This window comes from Monodon monoceros, unplaced genomic scaffold, assembly GCF_005190385.1.
Source record: "Monodon monoceros isolate NGI ecotype Baffin Bay Population unplaced genomic scaffold, NGI_Narwhal_1 Super_Scaffold_4, whole genome shotgun sequence".
NCBI classification, from domain to species: Eukaryota; Metazoa; Chordata; class Mammalia; order Artiodactyla; family Monodontidae; genus Monodon; species Monodon monoceros.
Genome location: NW_021703781.1, coordinates 53,716,772 through 53,737,531, shown reverse-complemented (window position 1 = coordinate 53,737,531; position 20,760 = coordinate 53,716,772). Strand labels below are relative to the sequence as shown.

Here is a 20,760-nt window from a genome sequence, read left to right as displayed (position 1 = left end):
GGTAAGCAGCCCTCACCACGGTGAGGCATTTCAGAGGGGATGACGCAGGCCCCAACACTGGCAGGGCCGGGGACAAGGGGAGGCCCATAAACCATGTGGATAGATATTTAAATCACGTCAATAAACTGTTAAAATACGTTCTATCCTTGTCTTTGACAAATATAACTTCTGAAAAACCTAGCAGGCCAGATGAGGCTCCTTAAGAGTTTTGTGCTGGAAAATGGGCTGTAGAGGGAGAACCAGCTCTGCCCTAGGGCTTTCTGGCCCAGTCTCCCAGAGCTGTTTGGGTGGGGAATTCCATACCTGAAACGTGGTCTAGAAGGAAGAACACAGCTCTGGGTGGTACATCCCTTTGGCTCTGTTAACTACTCACCCCACAGAGAGGTGTGGAGCTGAGGAGGGCCAAAGAGAGGCCCCCTAAAGGGTGGGTCTAGGGAAGGGCTCTTTCTAGGCTCAAAGGCCGGAGGCTGGAATAACCCTCCAGGCCTTCTGTCAAAGGTCTCTTAAATGTTCAGAGCCGGCTTCTTTTTCCATTTTCAAGAACCACTTCTTGGGAAAGTTCAATTAAGACCACATCACTTGGTTTCAAAATGGACTGTGTGAACTACCCTCCCAGGATCAACAGAAGAGAAGAGAGGTTCTTAAGGTGACCCTAGCATTATCTCCACCACAGAATAACCCTGAATGAGAGACCGCAAAGCCCCTCCCACCCCTCTGCTTCCCAACTGTCGCCACTCTTCATTTCTTGCCCAAAAAAGAGAAATGGGAGGCTGTCAGCCTCTCCTCACACAGAGTCAGTTCAGGGGCTCCAATGAAGAGTCTGATTCCTCAGAGATTCTGCTCCTTGGTTCTTTCAGGGAAGAACCTTGGGAATTTAATTCTGTCTCTTAAGGTAATGCTGCCATCCATCAAAATGATTAGCATCTATTTGGAGTGACTTCTGAAGGTCTGTCGATGCGTTTAGCTGCCAGGCTGTTATTGTTGTCTGGCAAACCATGTAGTAGTGGAAAGACTAAAATGACCATAGGTTGAATCATTTTCTCATTAGAGCCAGAATAATCACTGCCTTGATCAGATTATAGAATTAAGGGTTCCACCTCCAGTTTTCTCCTTCTCAGTAAGTGTCATTCACATACATGCTGTTACTTAAACCAGAAACCTGGGAGTCTCCCGTGACTCCTGCCAATCTGTCAGCCCCACATCAAGTCTCCACTTCCCCAACATAATAAACTCATCTGCCCCTACCTCTGTCTCCACTCAAGTCCCAGTTACCATCACCCTCGCCTGGACCACAGTCTGGTCTCCCCAGTTATAATCTCATAATCTGTTCTCACCTCAGCTGTCAAAAGCACATTTTAAAAACACAAATCAGCTTCCTGTTGAATCTCAATAAAATCCATACTCCTTGCTGTGACCCCTAAACCCCCTATGACTTGAGCCCTGCTTTCCTGTCTGATCTCATCTTGGGGCTCCCTCTTCTCGCCTGCTTGTTCTACTCTAGCTTACTGGCCACCTTGGGGATCCTCAACCATGTAAGCATACCCACCTCAGCAGATGCCATTTCCCCTGCTCCCCCTCCCCCCATTTTAGCACCATTCCCACCCCTGCTCTCACTTCTCAGTCATTAGGTCTCAGCTGAAACACCGCCTTCTCTGAAGACCCGGTCTGGCCACCCTAAGAAGATTACCCCTATTTTCCTCTATCACTGTCCCCTGTTCATCTCTTTAAAGCACTTTTCACAAGTTTTACTTAATTACATGTTTGTATTTATTTGTAATGTCTACTCAGTTCAATGATAAATTCTATGAGGGCAAAGACCTTGTCTTTTCTGGTCATTGTTGTACATCCGGTACCTAGCACAGTGCCTGGCCCAGAGTAGGCACTCAATAAAAATGTACAGAATGAACAAATCAGCACCTAAGAATCCCTGAAGGAGTTTTTATTTAGAATCTAAATTTTGTTTTAAAAAGGTTTCAGGGCTCTCAATCACCCTGGAATCAGAAGGCTTTCCCCCTGCAACCTAAGTCATTTTAGGGAAGCTGACTTCTTGAAGTGAGGGGTGGGTAGAAGAACACTCCAGAAATGCACTGGAGTGTTAAATAGTGTGCAGTGAGAATCCAGGGGCACCAAGAAGCCTCAGGCCTTGGCCCATAACTTGAGGAAGAGGCCGCAGCGAGCATCAAGACCTTCTGTCTGTCTGTCTGTCTGTTTAATAAGAGCATGTGAAACGGGGGGTCCTGGAGTCAGGTCTCCTACTTATCCGCTGGGTGACACCAGAGTGACCAGGGACCAAGAGGGACAGTGATGGTGCCATGGAGAACAGAGTGAAGCACCAAGGTGACTGTAAACAGCAGTAACACTGGGCAGAGAAATACCCATTTCACGTCTGGTCCTGATCCCTTGAAAACAAACCTATGAGGTCTGGCTTGCCTAGGCCCACTGTGGCTGTTCTGAGGCGGTGACTGACTAAGTAAGTCGGTGGTATTTCCTCAGGGCTGTTGGTTGTGGAAAAGGGGGGCAGGCAGTCCTGCAGGAGTGCAGCTTCTTTGGTGTGAGCAGAGTCTGGAAATCACACCTTGATCTGGTGGGTTTTATCTTCAACTCAGTTTGGAATGAAAAGAGAGTGTGGGCAGGCGTTTGTGGTTTCATTTACCCTGAGGAATGACCATTGCTCCTTGATAATCCTCCACCTTGCCTGGTGGGACATGTGCTTCACATACCCCACATCTGCTGTTCTACATCCTCATCCCTTATGTCATAATTCAAGATAGGGTCAGGGAGGCTGATAGGGAACCACAACCCTATTGTATCTACTAAACAACTTCTGCCTGAATCACTTCTACTCCCTGTTGGAAACAGAGGAAACAGCTTCATCCCTGATCTCCCCAAAGCTCTCATCTTCACTGGCACCCAGCACAAGCATGTCACCCTGCTGTCACTCACAAGGACCCACATGTCAAACACAAGTGACATCACTGTTGTGCTGGGAGGAAAAACATGTCTTTTTTAAAGTAAAAACAATGCTATGGAAGCTTTATTCATAAAATCCCAAAGGATTCCCAACACCAGAAGATACAGCTGTCTTACAAAGGTCGGGTATATAAAAGCAATTTTTAAATGACAAAGGAATCCTCATTTCATGACAAAGAAAGTCCCAGCTCATCTGAGTGTTGTGCAAGATCAATGCTTTTGTGTCCCAGAGCCTTACATTCCTCAACAGGTAGGATGCTGATGACTCGGCATTCTGGTAACTGTGCACAGACACTCAAGAGGTTCCTGAGCAAGGGAAATGGAAATACTCTTAATAAAAAAAAAAGAGAAGAAATCAGTAACAGACGAGTGTCCCAGCAGCATGGCAAACTACTTCAAGTTGTATAATTCCCCCTGGCATTTCCTAAGAGCACAGAGGCACAGCTTGGGGGAGTGAAGAGAGAAGGAGAACCCTAAGCACAGTGCAAAGAGGTCTAAGAGGCGACAGATGAGCATGAAACTGACCACAGGACCCCTCAACAGGGCCCAGGCCAAGCTTCCGACATATCCCTTGCCCACTCGTGCTCTTACATCATACCCTCAAGCTGGCCCTGGAGAGACTGGCAGGAGGGCAACCCTGGCGGAGGGCAGGGTTTCCTGCTCTAGACCCCCAAGTGCTGTGGAGAAGTGTGGCAGACCTCATTCCTGCAGACTTCACATGGTCAGTCTGCAAGAGATATCTGTCCTGGATGGCAAGTTGGAGTTACTGAGGTTGGGTGGAGAAGACACCGGGGTAAAATTGGGTCGGGGTGGGAGAAGGGGAGGAAGAGGATTTTAAACTGCAATTAGGACTGGATGGAATCTCCCCTCATTCTGCACTGATGGGCAGGGGCCCTGAAAACCTATGCACAGTTCTGCTTTACTCATGACACCTGTGTCTGGAGAGCTTTCGCAACTCTATCACAGGGGCAGGACCCACGACACAGAAGAACATCCCACTCCCCTTTTCAGTCTGGGGATCTGAGAGGAGGTAGGGCTCACCAGCTGCTCGCTTACATCTTTCAAAGCATCAGTGAGGGATGGGGAGGAATAGCTCACTCTGGTCATTGTCACTGTGCCACGGGGCATCTGTGTTCTCTAAACTGGATGGGGGAATTTAATTACATAGGCTTACAGGATTACAAACTAGGATTATTAAAATTCATCATTCTGGGGTAATATTCAACATCAGACAACCAAATGCCAAAAGCTCTCTGTCAAAGCTACAATGTGAACCCTGCAAATCAGCCCAAGTTAGGAGTCCAGATGAACTCACTCACGTTACATGGAGCTTTAATGGTTCCCAAATGTTTACTATGCAAGAGCCGACCCAAAGGAATACTTCCACTTACCACATTTCACAAAGTAAAAAGATTATTTTTAGGTACTCCCTTTATATTCTGGGGAAGATCTAACCTCACTGATCTCAGAGTACATCACAGATGGACAACTGGGCATTGTAAAAGGACCCTTGCTTGGGACCTCTCTCCTGCCTTTGTGCTTTTGTGGAAGGACTGCCATGGGGAACTTGGAATCATCTCCACCACTGGGAGAAGAAAAAAGGGATGCATCTGGGGAGATCTGCAGTGGGGCCGTGTACTCTCAGCAGCTTTGTTTTTAAATGAAAGCACCTGCAAATCTGGCTAATTACACCACACTCTGGAGGTAATCCACACACCACTCTGCTCTCCTTATTTCAAATAAGGCTCAAATAGAAGGAAACTGCCTATGGGTAATGGTGGCAATATTTGGTGTAGGGACCACCGGCCTCAACCCAGAGGGAGCACCTTAGTTCATTAGCACAGCTGTTTTCAAAATGCAAACAAGTCACAGCCCTCTAGAGGGCACAACACGCCCACGTTCAGAAGGGCAGCAAGGTCCCGGCCTAGAACAGGACCTCAGAGACTTGGACACCAGTCCGCATCCCTCTACCTTCTTACTACACCTTTGACAGTGACCCAACGGCTTAATTTCTCAGAGCTGCTTCCTTACCTATTGTTGCCCAGCAATAACTCCTAACTTCCAGGGTTTATCTAAGATGGGGGTAAGACATAATATACGTAAATTAATGTATCTGGATCATAAATCAAGTATGGGACCAGAGTGTGCCCAGAACTGCTTTCCATAAAAATCCAATGACTAAGGCTTCTTCTGCTGATATGGAACAGAAGCAAGAGCTACTGGGAAATACCAAATTGTAGGTCCTGGGGATGTCACCCGGTCCATATGAAAGCTTGGCTGTTGGCTACAGAAAGAGGTGAGACAGAAGATGGTGGGAAGAAAAGAGCCGAAGGAGAAGCAGAACGTTCCCATCTCTCATTTTCTCCTGCTGTGCCCATCACTGCCCCACTCTGCAGAGTTAAACCAAGGGTGGGAATAAGCTGGCCCTGCCCTCCCCTGCTTCCTATTGGGTTGAACACACACAGTCATGGAAAAGTGGGGGGAAGGTTAAAAGAGCTCTCAGGAGCACATGGCACCAGCCAGAGTTGGATCGGAAGACTCAGTACCTCCTATAGGGGGACTGCACAGCAGAAATGAGTCACCTTAATTTTCATAATAAATACCGATGAACTAGAGCTAACCTTCATAAGTAGGAAGTTATAATTAACTAGGTTGTCTGGTTAACTAAGGGTTAATTAAAAAAAAAATAACTCCTGCTCTCATGCTGTCATTCTTCTTTTTTTTTTTTAATGCTTTGATCCTTTTCGTTGAAAATCTTTTAAAAATGTCCATCTTTCCTTTCTGCTGAAGCTTCCTAGCACGTTCTTCATTCACCAAGATTCCTCACATTGGAAGGATCTTGAAGGTCCATGATGTGGTCATTTCTAATTTTATGGGCATGTGGGGGTGACCACTTAGCTGGGGAGGGTACCAGACTGGCATCTCCCATTGACAGTACCCCTGTAGTCATCATGAAGGCATGAGCTCTCACAAAGCAAGAAAAAAATTTATTTCTTGGTGGAAAACCTCTACTAAGTAAGAGAGAAAACTTTGGTGAAATTTGAGAAGGTGATTAAGTCGTCTCGTCCAGATAAACATGGGAACCAGATGGTTTTTGATGGGAAAATGTGATTTGTGAGAAAGTAGAAATCAACATAAGTAGTTCTGAAGTTGCAAATTTGGGGGTTTGAGGTCCCAGAACAGAGCCTTTTGAATGTTGAGGGTCTACAATACAGACAGTGAAACATAACTGGATTCTTGATGCCTGAGACTACGGTGGGGCCTCAGAATCATCGCCAAAGCATTGGGATAAGGGAGACAGATGTAGAGGGTATGGGAAATTGGGCTGTGCTTTAACTTCAAGGTAACTTAACAAACAAATTCTTAGTTTGGTCATTACTTGCTCCATGACCCTAAGAGAGCAACGTCTAGGGATGAAAACAATATAAACACTTAACTGATTGTTCAGATTTATTACATTCTACTCAATCCTTGAGTTACTGTGTGGCTCTGTGAGGAGCTACTTTACCTGATTAAAAAAAAAATCCAGTAACTTTTATTTAATTAACAAGAGAGGTTAAGCCTGATGAAAAGTTGTTTTGAAAACTTTACATATAGCATCCTTTGTATGAGCAGAGCTAGAGGGAATACGGTCACTACACAGTAACATTACTAGAAAGATAAGGAGGGGTTAGTGGGTTAGCTAAAGGCAGAGACCACGTAGAAGAAAAGATGGAGGAAAAATAGGAATAAAGCATAGTCTTTCATTGTTTCTTCGTATTTTTCTTCTGCTGCACCCCTTATCCCTCCATTCTGCAGTCAGACAAATGATAAGGAAAAATTCACACCATTCCTCACCCCACCATTTCTCCATCTACGTACACAGATATATCCTTCGGGGCTAAGTTCACACGTGACACCATTGAACCAGCAATGCCTGGTCAGTGAGTACAAGTGAGTGTTAGCCGTGCAACGTGCTGTGCCTTGGTCCTGGGAGAGACTAGCTGGGAGAGACTAGTTTTCATGTGGGACAGTGACAGAGACCAAAGGCCTCTTGCAAACCCCATGGATCTATGGAGATCGAGACCCCATGCATGTTTACCTGGGGAGCCTGCCAGAGAGTCCCCTCTGCTGAAGACGAAGGTACGAGACACAGAGACGGGCACTAAAGAGTCAAGGATTTGTGAGTTGCGTAAGGGAAGATAAACATAAAAGGAGAGAGACAAAGAGCAAAGCGTGTGAGACAGTCTGTTCCCGGATCTTCACAACATCACATTTCTCTGCCAAAGTGAATCTTGCCTCTGGAAACATGAAAATTGCATCCTCTCACAAAGTCACTCTCCAGAAAGAAGAAAATAAAATAGACTTTGCTGAAGGTCTTCCAAAAAGATGCACAATAATTTCTGAGGGGATCAGACCCGCCAATGACAAGAACAGGCAGTGCCCCAGCAGGGAGTGTGTGTGGGCAGTGTTCTGTCTGAGGCGCCTTTTGGAGCCAGCAAATGTGCTGGGAGCCCAGCACTGTATTCCCGCCGGGCTCTCCCAGCTGCCTCAGGTCTCCAGCTCACCTGTGGGAGGGGTGAAAGCAAGTGCATGCTCCTACTAGGGGCATCTTCGAGGAAGCTGTCTCCTGCCTCAGACTCCTAGGAGCTCCCTCTGTGGTCACAGTGCTGGGGGAGAAACTGTGCGTGGCTAGAGCCTTGGGACACAGGAAGGGCAGCATTTCTCGCAATCTTGATGTAAATCGACTTGATAAACTAAATCAGTCATTTCTTTGCAAGTACAAGTGCTCCAAACCACCTCTCTTCCTATCCCCTTTTCCTTCTCTCTCTTTCCCCACAGAGTCTGAAATGGTGCTGGCTATCGCTTGGGGCCTGGGTGGGGTGGAGGGTGTAGCAATACTCCAGTCCTTTCCCGACCTTGACCCTGATCAAGTAGTGTTTCTGCATAGGAACCTGTTTTCACCTCTCTTATCTGGTCATTCCCAGAGTCTCTTCCAAGGAGCTAAATGAAGTCAGAGTGCAGGTGACAGCACACTGAAATAGGTGGCTTCCATAGTCTTAGCAGCTGAGCCCGATGACTTGCCTGAAATTATCCAATAGTACAAAGGAGTGGGGAGGGGAAAGCCTTATACCTACTTGATAATCATTTGCTTTGTCAAATAATCATATTCTTTGTCAAAGAATATTTTAACAGGCCCCTAGTGTCACGAGACACACTGGAATAAGAAACCCCATTGTCTCAAGAAGAATCCTAGCACTTCTGGGCCACAAATTACATGTATACCCAGCCAAGCAGATAGGAGACTTGTTCTCTCTCCAATTGCACACCACCGTGGGCATCTGTTCTGGTCACGCTGAGCTCAGGCCCCGTTCCTCCAGAGTGCCAGGCTCACCACGGTCCTCCTGGGTTCCCTGGCAATCAGAACCAAGACAAAGGAGATAGTGCTGACTGCGCTCCCTTTGCCCTGCACAGGAAAACCAGAGGGACTTACTTGTAACCTCGAGTTCAACTGTGAGGCATCGGTCACAGGGCCAGTGTTCTGGCAAACTCATTGTCTCCTTTATTACCCTCAAGGCTGACAAAGCTCTAGGCTGGCATCAAGGACAGGGGTAGTTTGGTAGACTGAGACCCTACAAGAGTTTACTGCCTTGTGGCTCAGCTTAAGCTCTTCCTCAACCTACACGTGAGGTCCTTGGCTAGTGAAAGATGCTGGGTGGCTGGACCTGGGCTGAGAGTGGACCTGGAACAAGGGGGGGCAGGTGGTGGGGTGGTGGTCTTTGGAGTTCTTCACGCTTTGCTGTATTAGGTAAGGAGGGCTTGGGGGGGAGGATGGAAAATGTCTCCATACCCCTACAGGCTAATTTAATTTCTTTTTCCTCCTGAAGATTGATAAAGATGCTCAGAAGTGTGGGGAGGGAAAGAGAGGTTAATATTTCTTTTTAGTTAACCAGTTTTGAAGGAGAGATTAATGTTGCAAATTTACTGTGTCTCACATATAAAATGGAAGGATTTTGATAGAAAGAACTAGAGACAGGAAGGAAGGAAAGGAGGAAACCAGATGACATCTTCTTACTACTTAAAAAACTTTTTTTAAAAGAAAGAAAGTCATCTAAATCAGATGGGCTTGGGAGCTTTAGGTAGCTCTTTTCCCCTAGAGTTCCCACATCTTTTGGTCTTATGGAAGAGCCAGAATAAGGCCAACATGTCTAGGTAACATTTCATATCCCAGGAGTTACTCTACCATGAGCAATCCCCAGTGTGATGGATGGTGGAAATCTCCTTTAGAGAACCAAGGTTTACCAGGTCCTGTAGACCATCCCTCTCCCATCTAGATTTCTTGTTCTGAGAACTGACACTTCCTTCATCAACCTTAATTGAGATTTGTTGGTTTATATAAGTATAATAATGTACGAGGATGTTTTATTTTACAGCTCTCCTTCAACTCATCTTGGACCACCCCTTGGGTGTGGGCAGCTACTTCAACTTCATTTCAGACATCTGCTGGGCTAGGATGTGAAGTTACACTGCAAATTGTTCCAATATTTCCACATAGAAATTACATTCTGGAACATGATGGATTTAAAATCTCTATTTCATTGTGCTGTGTGAACTAGTCAGGACACCGGAATGCATCTAGGTAAATCACCAACCTGCTGGGTGATTTGGAGCAAGTCATTTCTTTAGTTTCTCTGTGTTAAAATGGTATCTACTTTTCATGTGCCACGGATTGTGATATCAAGCTTTGGGTCCCTCTGATAAATCCCAGTAAAAAGCACTATGTAAAATCTTTCTTATGATGAGAAAAAACACCCCTTTGGCATTAAAATGGCCACCATAAACACTAAGAGCTGAAAGCAATGCAAAATTCAGACCGGTGAATCAAAGATAAATCTAGAGAAATAATGCTTTCTGGATCACACTTATATCACAATAAATGCCATGCTCTCTAAGCACAAGTGCAATAACTTATGCAGGAAACAGAGAGAAGGTAGAGCACAGAAGGCGCAGAAGACACCCGCCAGCAGCCCCGTGCCAGCCCCCACCAGCATGCACGGCCAGCTGCAGACACTTCTCCACCAGCTGAGATGTGGTAAACGAGGAAAGAGAAGCAGATAAGCAACATACGCACCAGCCTGGGACTTACATCCTAAGATCTTGCAGTCACTTCTTACTAACCGCCACAGACACAATAATAGCGTATTAGGGTTTGCAAGTAAAGGACAGTGGGTGAATTATCACAGCAGCGAAGGAAAGGCTGAACCTCCAGCAGAGCACACAAACCACCTGCCTGCATTCCCTGGCAGGTGACAATAAAAGGTGCCTCCCCTCACAACCTCCCTCCCCCGTCATTCGTCATTTGCACTTGAGCAGAGAAGCAGCAGAAAACATTCCAGACACGCAGAAACTAAGCCCCCTGTGGTCCGTGGGTACCTGGCAGAAAGCAGTGTTCCTGGCAGAGCATACAAAGAGGCTGCCAGCATTTGTGTTAGCCCTAGCCCAGGCTGAGAGTGCTCGGTCCAGGTCCCCAGAGTGGGCTGAGGCGGGACCACAGCAGGGAGGATGAGGGAGGGGTTTGAGAGATACATACGAAGGACAGAGGATCCAGCCAGACTTCCAACCTTCCGCACATCGTTATCTAAGGACAGAAGGATGCAGTGTGTTTCAGAGGCAATTCAGAAAACACACCTTCTTAAAGGAATTCTCCCTCTTCCACCCCACCCACAGCACCAATCAACCCTGTAAAAACAGGGCAATCAGGTGGAAGTGTAAAAAGTAAAATAAACTTGTCTTGTCATATTGAAAATTACCACTATCCATCCCTAACACTGGGTAATGTTACAGTCTACCATGTACTTCCACATCTAAAGCCTGGGAAGGTAAAAGGCTTGTTCAGGGTCCATAACGGGAGTCACAACTTGAACCCAGATGCATTTTCTCCACTGTCCCACTGCTTCCCCAATAAGCTATGGCTTGGAAACTGGAATACCTGAGCAAGCAGTGGTCATGATGGCTGGGACACCATAGTAGGTGAAGGCTCCGTTCTCGAAGCGAAGGCCTTCCTTACCAACCTCCACCTCCACTTTACCCTGGAGAAAGAAGGAAGTGTACTAAGGGTGTGGACAGCACTTCCAGATCTACTAGTGATTACGACCCTAAGCACTTCTGCTTGGATAGTAAGTGGACTTAAAATCTTATCACAGGGAAATGTGAATTCTGTCTGGATACGTTTCAGAAACAGCAACTCCAACTTCAGAAGGCCTTGGCAGTAAATTACTTGCTTAGTTCATAAAGCAGCATCCTGTCATGTACATCCAAGCTTTCCTTGCAGACTGTAATGGCTCTTCCATGATGCGGGTCCGGGCACCAGCTAGCCCAGAACCCTGTAAACTGGCCCACAGGTGTAGTCTGAGACTAAACCATCTCTAAGTCTGGCTGAGATAAAGCCTGATTCTGTGAGAAGCTTGTGCATATAGTGTGCGTCTATGGGCCTGAAATCCACTGCATGGATCCGCCCACACCCTATGAAGCCTGTACTATTTTTATCCCCAGTTTATAGATGAATCATTTCTGAGGCTCAGAGAGGTTAAATAGCTCGGTCATGGTTAGTTAGACTTTAAAGCTAGATCTTTCCAATTTCTGAACCTACACTCTTGCCACTACATTTTACGCCTCCAAGATTTATTTGAAAATGGTTAAGTTTATATTAGGCATAAGACTCTATGTGTTCCTTGTGTTATATAAACGATGTAACAGGACACTTCTCCATTTCCAACAGTAAAGAGTGTAACTCCATTTCTGGAGAAGAGAGGGCATTTTACTGAGGCTATCTGGAAGGATGGGTGTGAGGCACACTACCGAGTCCGAGCAGACAGGCTGCAGGGGAACGGTAACAGAGAGGCCCTTTCTAAGTCCATGTGAGTTTAATGAAGATTTTAAGACAATCACTGTATTTAGGGTTCACCAGATTCTGTTGGAAAGAGACAGGGAATAGGGACGGAGTTAATGGTGGAGCCAGGCCAGGACAGCAGCACTACCTAGTGCTGGAACCATGCCTGACGCTTATTTACAGGCCTTTCCAGGCACCCAGGGCAAAGGGTGACTGTACTCCTGTGAGTACCGGGAAGATGCTGCCCCTCTTTCATTTGCTCGTTTGCTCCCTTCCCAGTCTTCTGAAGGAGGAGAAGATTAAGGGACTGCAAAGGCTGAAGTGTGCTAGAGAGAGCGGATGTGTTCTGTGCAGAGCAAGGACCAGTGGGTGGAAATCAGAGATGGTGAGATTTCAGCTCAACAGAGAGAAGGGCCTGAAACAAGAAGTGCCTGAAGTTTGGGAGGCAGTGCACAGTTGCATTCCCGGGCATGGCCAAGCAGAGACAAGGAGGTGTTAGGGATTCTGTAGGGCAGCAGGTTCAGAAATTCAGCGGCAGAACCCCTCTGCTGGGAGGTACCCACTGCATCCCACCACAAACATCGCTGATGTCAGATTAAATGCCATCAAGATCCCAGCACTCCAGGACGCCAGCCAGTCACACCTGTCCCCTCTGAGCGTCGCGGACAAACACCCACACCAACTGGCCTTGCTCCCAGGGCAGCCAGCCGAGCCTTGGAACCTGGCACAGAGGAGGCATGGCCGTTCCTCTCCAGTCTAGAGAGGTCCTGTCTTGCCCTTGGGGGGGGGGTCCATGGCTTTCCCACTCACCTGCAGAAGTAGCACAAAGTAGTCCACAGGGCGGTTGCGCTGGTACAGGTAGTGTTCCGGGGCCTTCTTGTTCTTCTCATCACACTTCAGCTCCTGGATCACGTTGGGATGTTTCAGGAGCCGCAGCAGGATCTTCTCCGAGAGGTACACAGACTTAAACGGCTCCACTTCTAGGGGAGACCGGGAGGCAGAAGGATTGGCAGCTGGGAGGAGTCAGGATGGGCACAGCCAGGGCCATTCATGCTCTCAGGCACCAAGCTAGCAGGATTCCTGCAGTTCCCTTGGGTGGGTGGGGGTCTTAAGCCCACGTGTGTGTCTCAGGCCCTCTGGGGATGTGTGTCCCTGCAACTGGCACCTCAGGAGAAACAGGTCACCATTTTGGCAATGTCAGTTTTGTTATTATTTTTCTCCTTGACTTTATTTAAAGCTGCACATAAACTTAAAAAAGAAGAAAATCCTGCCATTTGTGACAACATGGAGGAACCTGGAGGATGTTATGCTAAGTGACATAAGCCAGGCACAGGCACAAATACTACTTGATACCATTTATATGATGAATCAAAAATAGTAAAATTCATAGAAGCAGAGAGAATGGGCTGGGGGAAGGAGGTAATGGGGAGGTATTAGTCAAAGGGTACAGAGTTCTGGTTATGCCAGATGAATAAATCCTAGAGATCTACTGCTCAGCCTAGAGAGCCTAAGAGCAATACTATCCTGTATACTTAAAAATTTGCTAAGACAGTAGATCTTGTTTTTTTTTTTTTTTGCGGTACGCGGGCCTCTCACTGTTGTGGCCTCTCCCGTTGCGGAGCACAGGCTCCGGATGTGCAGGCTCAGCGGCCATGGCTCACGGGCCCAGCCGCTCCGCGGCATGTGGGATCTTCCCGGACCGGGTCACGAGCCCGTGTCTCCTGCATCGGCAGGGGGACTCTCAACCACTGCGCCACCAGGGAAGCCCGGACAGTAGGTCTTATGTTAACACACACATGCAAAAATAATAATAACAAATAAAGAGGGTGGGAGGAAGCTCTTGGAAGTGATGGATATGTTTATGGCATAGATTACGATGATGGTTTCCTGGTGTATGCTTATCTCCAAGCTCATCAAGTTGTATACATTAAATATGTACCGTTTTTTTGTATATCAATTATACCTCAATAAAGTTGTTCAAAAAGCAACAAGAGGGACTTCCCTAGTGGCACAGTGGCTAAGAATCCGCCTGCCAATGAAGGGGACACGGGCTCGAGCCCTGGTCCGGGAAGATACCACATGCCATGAGCAACTAAGCCTGTGCGCCACAACTACTGAGCCTGTGCTCTAGAGCCCATGTGCGACAACTACTGAGCCCACATGCCGCAACTACTGAGTTGGACGTGGATAAGTAAGCCATGTAAACATGGCTAAAAAAGTTTTAATGCTACAATCAAATGAAATACAGAAAATTTAATCTGACTTATTTGTATGACGTGTATCTGTTGAATGAAATGAAATTTCAAGTTAACAGGAACAGTTAATTATTTAAGTGGGAAGTTCTCAATAATGAGAAGCATCACTATCATATTTACATATTAATAGATATTATTATTCATATTGCTATGTTATACTACACTATATGGTATATCATTATACTAACAGATACAGCTGTTTTGTTCTAGGAAATCAGACAGCCAGTAATTAAAAGAAATCTGTATTTAGAACTAGATAACATGTTGAAAACCCTAAAGAAGCTCCAATTTATTTATGTATTGATTTATTGATTTATTGATTTTCTTTATGACCTGAACTTTTAAAAAATTTTTAGTGGAGTATATTGATTTACAATGTTGTGTTACTTTCTGCAGTACAGCAAAGCAAATCTGTTATACATATACATCTATCTACCCTGTTTTGGATTCTTTTCCCATGTAGGCCATTACAGAGTATTGAGTAGAGTTCCCTGTGCTGTACAGCAGGTCCTTATTAGTTATCTATTTCATATATAGTAGTGTGTATGTGTCAATCTCAATCTTCCAATTTATCCCTCCCCACTCTTACCTCCTGGTAATCAAGTTTATTTTCTACATCTGTAACTCTCTTAGAAGCTCCAATTTAAAATTTTCTACTTTTTAGTAACTGGAACAGTACTAGCACTCATTATATACTCAATAAATACATGTTAGATTAATTACATATTGAACTTAGTAATGTGTGTGATCATTCTAGGTCAGCACATTAATTAGGCATGGGTGAGAATGTTAGACGGTTCAAAGACAAACTTTACTTTCTTCACAAGAAGAAGTTTATCTTTGGATCCTCTCTTTTTTTTTTTTCTTTCTAAAGATTCCAGTATTCACAATCCACATCTGTATTTGAAGAACTCGTAGCTCACAGGCCTACATGGCCCCTGGAGGGTCTGGGCCCCAGGGCCTTTGTGGCTGCACAGGACATCGCCTGTCCCTCCCTGATGAACCCTCTGGGGCCCACCAACTCCTGCCTTGAAGCAGGTGGAGGAAGGGAAAGTGCAGCGGTGAATTCCTCAGCCCTTTTTTCGAGTAGAAGAGAGAAAAGCAGAGTAGCATTATGCTCACTTCCCCACCTAGAAGATCAGGCCTGAGGCTGAAAATGACAGTATGCGGAGTCCTGTCGCCCCACCTAAGATGACCTCCTCTCCTGGTTCTCAGTCCCAGAATTGGAATTAGGTCGTAAGGTATTAAAAGTGATTGGTGCCTGGGTCCCACCCTCCAGAGCTGCCTTGCCTGCCTGCGGTGGAGATGCGGGCGGGCAGAGTCATCATACCTGTGGCCATGAAGCGGTGCGTGGCCAGCAGAAGCTGTGGAGAGATCTTCACCCTCATCTCCGAGTCAGAAAGCTTAAACAAGGAGAAGTCGTGCCGCTTCCTCTCCCTGTGTGGGACCCTCTGCTTTTTCCGATTGTCGGCTGTCGGGACAGGGGACACATTGCAGCTATCTCAGAATCGCTAATGGTTTTTGGAGGTTTCACCATAGCCACCTGAGACAGAGAGCTCCTTTGGGACCACAGGGATTTCTGGAAAGTGTCAACTGTAGGTGGCATCGCAACATCTCTTTCCCAGAGACTGGAAGGATGTGGATAAGGGATAGAAGGTGGGAGCTGCTGCCATGTCTCAGTGTTACTTGCACTGAAGTGGTGAACAGTGGAAAAGGGGAAGGCCAGCCTGGGGCTCCCAAGTTCAGGCTTCTAGGGCTGGCCTCCCTGTTTACGAGCTGTGCAAGCTCTCTAAGCATCAGAGTGTTCGTGTGTTTTAATCTATACAATAAGGTTAGTGATTAATCATAATTTTTCTGCTTATCTCAGGAGTCTCTTATTATGAGACTCCAATCTGAACCTATCTGTGAAATGCTTACAAAAAGGCATTCAAACGCGAGGAACTTGCACGCTTAGCCTCAAGGACTTTGGCAGGGCCCAGGGGGTTTCTGCCTCTGCCTTTCTCCTGTCCCCAGAGCTGAGCTCACCTGGTCTCTTCCTGCTGATTTAAACCACACTGTGAGTGGTACCTGAGGCATGCCACCCAAGGGAGGAGGGCAGTCACCCCCTCTCCCCACTGACAATTCTCTTGCTTCAACCCTGGCCCCTCCACGGGGAGAGAACTGGGGGAAATAAAGGAAAGAAGGAAAAAAAATGGAAATAGCTCTGTAATCCATAAAGGTGTGGCCTCTGGGTGGCGGCCTCAGGCAGGACTATTGTGATTACTAATTGAGAAAATCTCTGCTTTTTCCAGTTTAATTTTTTCTTCCTGCTTTTTAAAAGCTTGTCTTAAAAAACATGTTTAGGAGGTAAGGGGAATGTTTTCTTTGGTCATGTCTCTTTTGCTTTCCCTTAGTATTGAGTAAAATTTTGAAACTTTAGTCTATCTTAACCTGTGCTAAGGGGAGCAAAGAAACAGATTTGGGTTTTCTCCAAAGTTGGCCTAGAGAAAAACAGGGCTGCAGGGAACTTTCAGTGCAGGCTGAGAGGACACAGTGGAAATGAAAGGGAATGAACTCCAGGGACAGGGTTTCCTTTGGACTCTCCCCCTCCCTTTGGAGCTCACCCCACCACACGATTGGGGCTCCCTTCTAGAGGGAGAAAGTGCCTTCCACCGCACTGCTCTCTTATGGGCCTGCCTTGGACTCTGGGCCCTGGCTTTAACACTCCTTGTGTCTGGCTGCCACAGTGGTGAGATCCAGGCCCAGCTGCCCTGGGGGGTCAGGGTCCAGGGAGAAGCAACACTGTATTCCTGGCTCCTTGGCCTTCTCAAAACTCTTAAGAATTCATGCCAGAGTGGGAAAACCCTCTCCTTTAGAGAGAGGACGGTTAGGCAAGACAGCAGCAAATATATGTATCAGACCAGTCCTTTTGTGTGACTAACGTTCCGATTTGCATGACACGTTTGTCTAAATATCCCCTCTCCCTCCTCCATCAGAATGCCACCGAACAGTTCATCATTGGAGAATCAGTCTTCTGATCTCCCTCTTCATTCCTTCAATTTTATTAGTGTGCATTCGAGTATTAGGTCGTTCAAACAAAGGCCCTCAGAAGAGCTTACTCATTTAGACCCCTGTCACTACTATCAGCCACTAACACTTTAGTGTGAATGTTTTCACCACTGTATCTATTGAGACACTTGGGAATTCTAAATCATGAGCCATGGGCAGAGGTGGAGAAGGGAGAAAGGAATGGGGGAGGGAGAAATTAACCCCTAACTCAAGAAGATGAGCCCCCCCCCAGGGCTCCACAGCAATAGCAGACACTGGGACACTCCTGCTATGTTTCGTTAAGGCCTGACCCACCTTTTAGGTCTCACCCCAAAGTGAAGCACTCTCTCTGTACCACTCACTGCCTTAGAGTCTCAAAACCTTTTCTACAGGGAGCTAGTCTCTGAACAGCTGCCTCTAGCAAACTAAGGATAGGGGTCCGTCCGGAATGGGTTATCTGAGGGGAGGAAAAGGGACTGCTGTCCCAGGTGATGCAATTCATTCGGGAGGAGGAAACACTTCCTGGCCTAGGGACTCCCATGGATTTAGATAACACTCCCATCCCTGAGGAAAGCAGGCCTTTGTAATGTTTGCAAGCAAAGCTGTGATAAGGCTCAGTAACCGAAAGCAGTCACTACCTGCAAGAAGGAGTCCGTGTTGTTCCTGAGGGGGAGTGGGGAGGGGGGCGAGGAGGCCAGAAAGGAGGGAGCAGGGACCAGAGCCAGGGGTGGGACGGGGGGAGAGGGAGAAACCAGGCGGCAGGGCTGAAAACGCACAAGGGACAAGAGCGACTAAAAGGGCGACTTCAGGTTTAGCTTAGGTTGTGGTGGGCAGTCTCGTGAGCCTCTACGGCTCACGGATGTTTTGAATGAGCGGATCCTGAGTGGAACCCCAGGGGGTGCTGGGGTCTGTGTCTAGGTGGACGAAGAGACAAACCAGGAACAGCACAGGGGACAGAAACAAGGGCAGAGGGGTCATCCGAGGTGCACTTTATTTCCTTTGGTTCCTTTTCCATCCAAAGGCCAGGAGGTCTCCTTTTCATAGTCTTGGCTGTGTTCCTGAAGGTTCCCTCTGGATAAACATTTAGCTAGCACACTCTCAGTGACTCAGGGATGGTTCAAGTCAGGGCATCTTGCCGTGCCGGCTCCTGGCAGGAGGGGGCTGACACACAGCAATGCCTGGGGCTTGTCCTGACCCCGTTTTACACTGTTCACCAAACTAAGCCAGCTCTGAGAATCTCAGAGAAAAATATGATGGCCTTGGACAAGAGCCAAGGCTGTGCACTTACTGTAGAGGTCAGTTTCATCCAGGATCTCCGACTTGATGATCTCCTCTATGATGTCCTCCAGTGTGACAATGCCCATCACCTCATAGAAGGGGTCCCCTTCTCCCTCATTATTCACCCGCTGGACAATGGCCAGGTGAGACTTTCCTAGAGACGAAGGAAGTCACAGTTAAGCATCTGGAACATTTTCAGAGAACTTTCCTTGTGAGAAAATTATACTAAGTTTACCTCTGACCAGTCTTGGGACTCAACCCATCCCAGGACCTCTTTAAAATATGAAGTTTGTGTACAAGTTCTTATAAATGCAAACTTTATACTTTTACATCACCGTCTCTTAAGAAAGTTACCTAATATACACAATGTATTTTAAATGTTTTTTTCTGTAACTTTCCTATGTTAGCAAGTATATCTAAGCTGAAGGACAATGAATAATCTAATTGAGAGAACAAGAATTTGGCGTCAGAAGAATTAGGTTAGAAGCCTTTTTCCTCCAGCAAACTTCCCTGCCCCCACCCCCTACTATCCCAGTGACTATCTGTGCAACTGATCCTGGATAAATCATTAAACCTGTACTGAGCCTCAATCTTCTCATCTAGAATTAGGGGATAATACCAGTATGGTGATTTTCAAACACGGCCCCCAAATTCTTTGATATGCCTTCTACTGAGAGGTGTGGTCTAATCCCTTCCCTTGAGTCTGGGCAGGCTTGTGACTGCTTCAACCAATAGAGAACAGGGAAGTGTCGGCTATGAGGCTTCTGAGGCTGCGTCATTAAAGGCATGTATCTTCTGCTGTAGAAACACTCTAAGAAGTCCGACAACTATCGTGAGGCCACCATGGTGCAGAGGTCACATGCAGGTGCTAAGGTGACAGTCCCAGCTGAGCCTGGCCTTTCCGCCATCCCACCAAAGCGCCAGACAGGTTAGAGAAGAAGCCATCTTGGCAGTGGATCCAGCCCCACTGCTGGTGTCCTCCCCAGCCATCCAAGATGTCTCCAGCTGGGGGCACAGTCACAGAGAAGCAGAGATAAGCAACTCCCACTGTACCTTGTCTGAATTCCTGACTCAGGAATCTGTGAGCATAATAAAATGATTGTTGTTTTATGCTTCCAAGTTTTGGGGTGGCTTGTTAGCAGCAGTGGTAACTAGGACAACCAATATCCATAAGGTAATTGTGGAGCTCAAATGACTTGGTGGATGTGTGAAAACGCTGTGTAAACTATGATGTGTCATAGGCAGTTAGTTAACTGACTGCCCAACCACTGAATAATAGTTAACATTTATTGAGCTCTAACTACGAGCCAGGTACTATTCGGAGCACTTTACATGTATTAGTTCATTTAATCCTCTTAACAACCCCTGAGACAAGTACCATTATTATCCCTATTTTACAAGTGAAAGAACTGAGGCACAGATTGGTTAAGTACTAAGCCTAAAGTTACACAGCCTGTAAGTGGCAGAGCTGGATTGTGAACCCAGGTAACAGGGTTCGGTCCTAACCGAACGACTGAGTCTTACCTAACAGTCCTGCTTCACCTTGATTTGTTTTCATTTGCTGATAGATGCATTTCCTGGATCTGTTTCTAAAATGTCAATCTGGGTGGTTCTTTTCCTTGGCTAAGAGAACATCTCTTTAAATTAGGAGAATATCTAGGGTACTGACTCAGATGTTATTCTTGCCAGAAAAAAAAAAAAAAAGGAAGTTCATGCCTTATCATTACTACCCTTTATAAACTTTTGCTTGGCCATTGCTAAAAATATCAGATAAGAGGAGTAGTCAGTTTGCCAGAGGCATAATTAACCATTAACATTTAAACAAATGAATTTCTGTATCAAATACCTCAAGTCACAAGATAGCTACTTAGTGGGATTTTTAATAATGGGAAAGATGGTATCCATATCACTCAAGAATGGTCTCTAATTTCCTCTCTACCTTCAACCCATCTCTCAACTTGCTCCCAAACTGATCTGATCAGGCCACTGCCCTGCTCAAACACCCGCCAAGGCTCCCTAGTGTGCACAAAATCAAATCTAGGCTCCTTAGTTCGCTATTATCAAGACTGTAAAATGTAGCTCTTCCCCATCTTTCTGACTGTGTGCCTGCTGCATCCTCTAATCATTCTGGACTCCAGGTGCACCAGGTTACCTCCAGCTCCTCAACTTCCTCCACGTCCACTCTCCAAGTCCTCACTCACACTGCTTCCTTCTCCTACTCTGTCTCCACTGACCCTTTGAGTTCCAGCTCAGGTGCCAGCTCCTCAAGAAAGCTCTCCCAGATTTGCCCCATTTTGTATCTGAATCAACCTCTCCTTGCCTGTGTTTCTAAGCCCTTGATAACTCCATTAGAGCATGGAT

The 20,760-nt window shown here is 46.5% G+C and overlaps 1 protein-coding gene across 4 annotated transcripts in view; it reads right to left on the bottom strand.

The window, feature by feature from the left end:
- The window catches only part of CNNM1 (cyclin and CBS domain divalent metal cation transport mediator 1), a 49,197-nt gene that overhangs the window by 12,650 nt on the left and 15,787 nt on the right, over window positions 1-20,760 (bottom strand). For 2 of the 4 annotated variants that reach the window (XM_029201027.1, XM_029201029.1), the window contains exons 2-7: window positions 18,410-18,553; window positions 15,425-15,565; window positions 12,650-12,819; window positions 10,940-11,039; window positions 10,541-10,588; window positions 7,052-7,114 (exon numbers count right to left, since the gene is read on the bottom strand). In XM_029201027.1, the coding sequence (XP_029056860.1) occupies window positions 7,052-7,114; window positions 10,541-10,588; window positions 10,940-11,039; window positions 12,650-12,819; window positions 15,425-15,565; window positions 18,410-18,553 (666 nt within the window). The remainder of the gene's footprint in view (window positions 1-7,051; window positions 7,115-10,540; window positions 10,589-10,939; window positions 11,040-12,649; window positions 12,820-15,424; window positions 15,566-18,409; window positions 18,554-20,760) is intronic. The other 2 variants (XM_029201028.1, XM_029201030.1) reach the window with 1 other exon arrangement.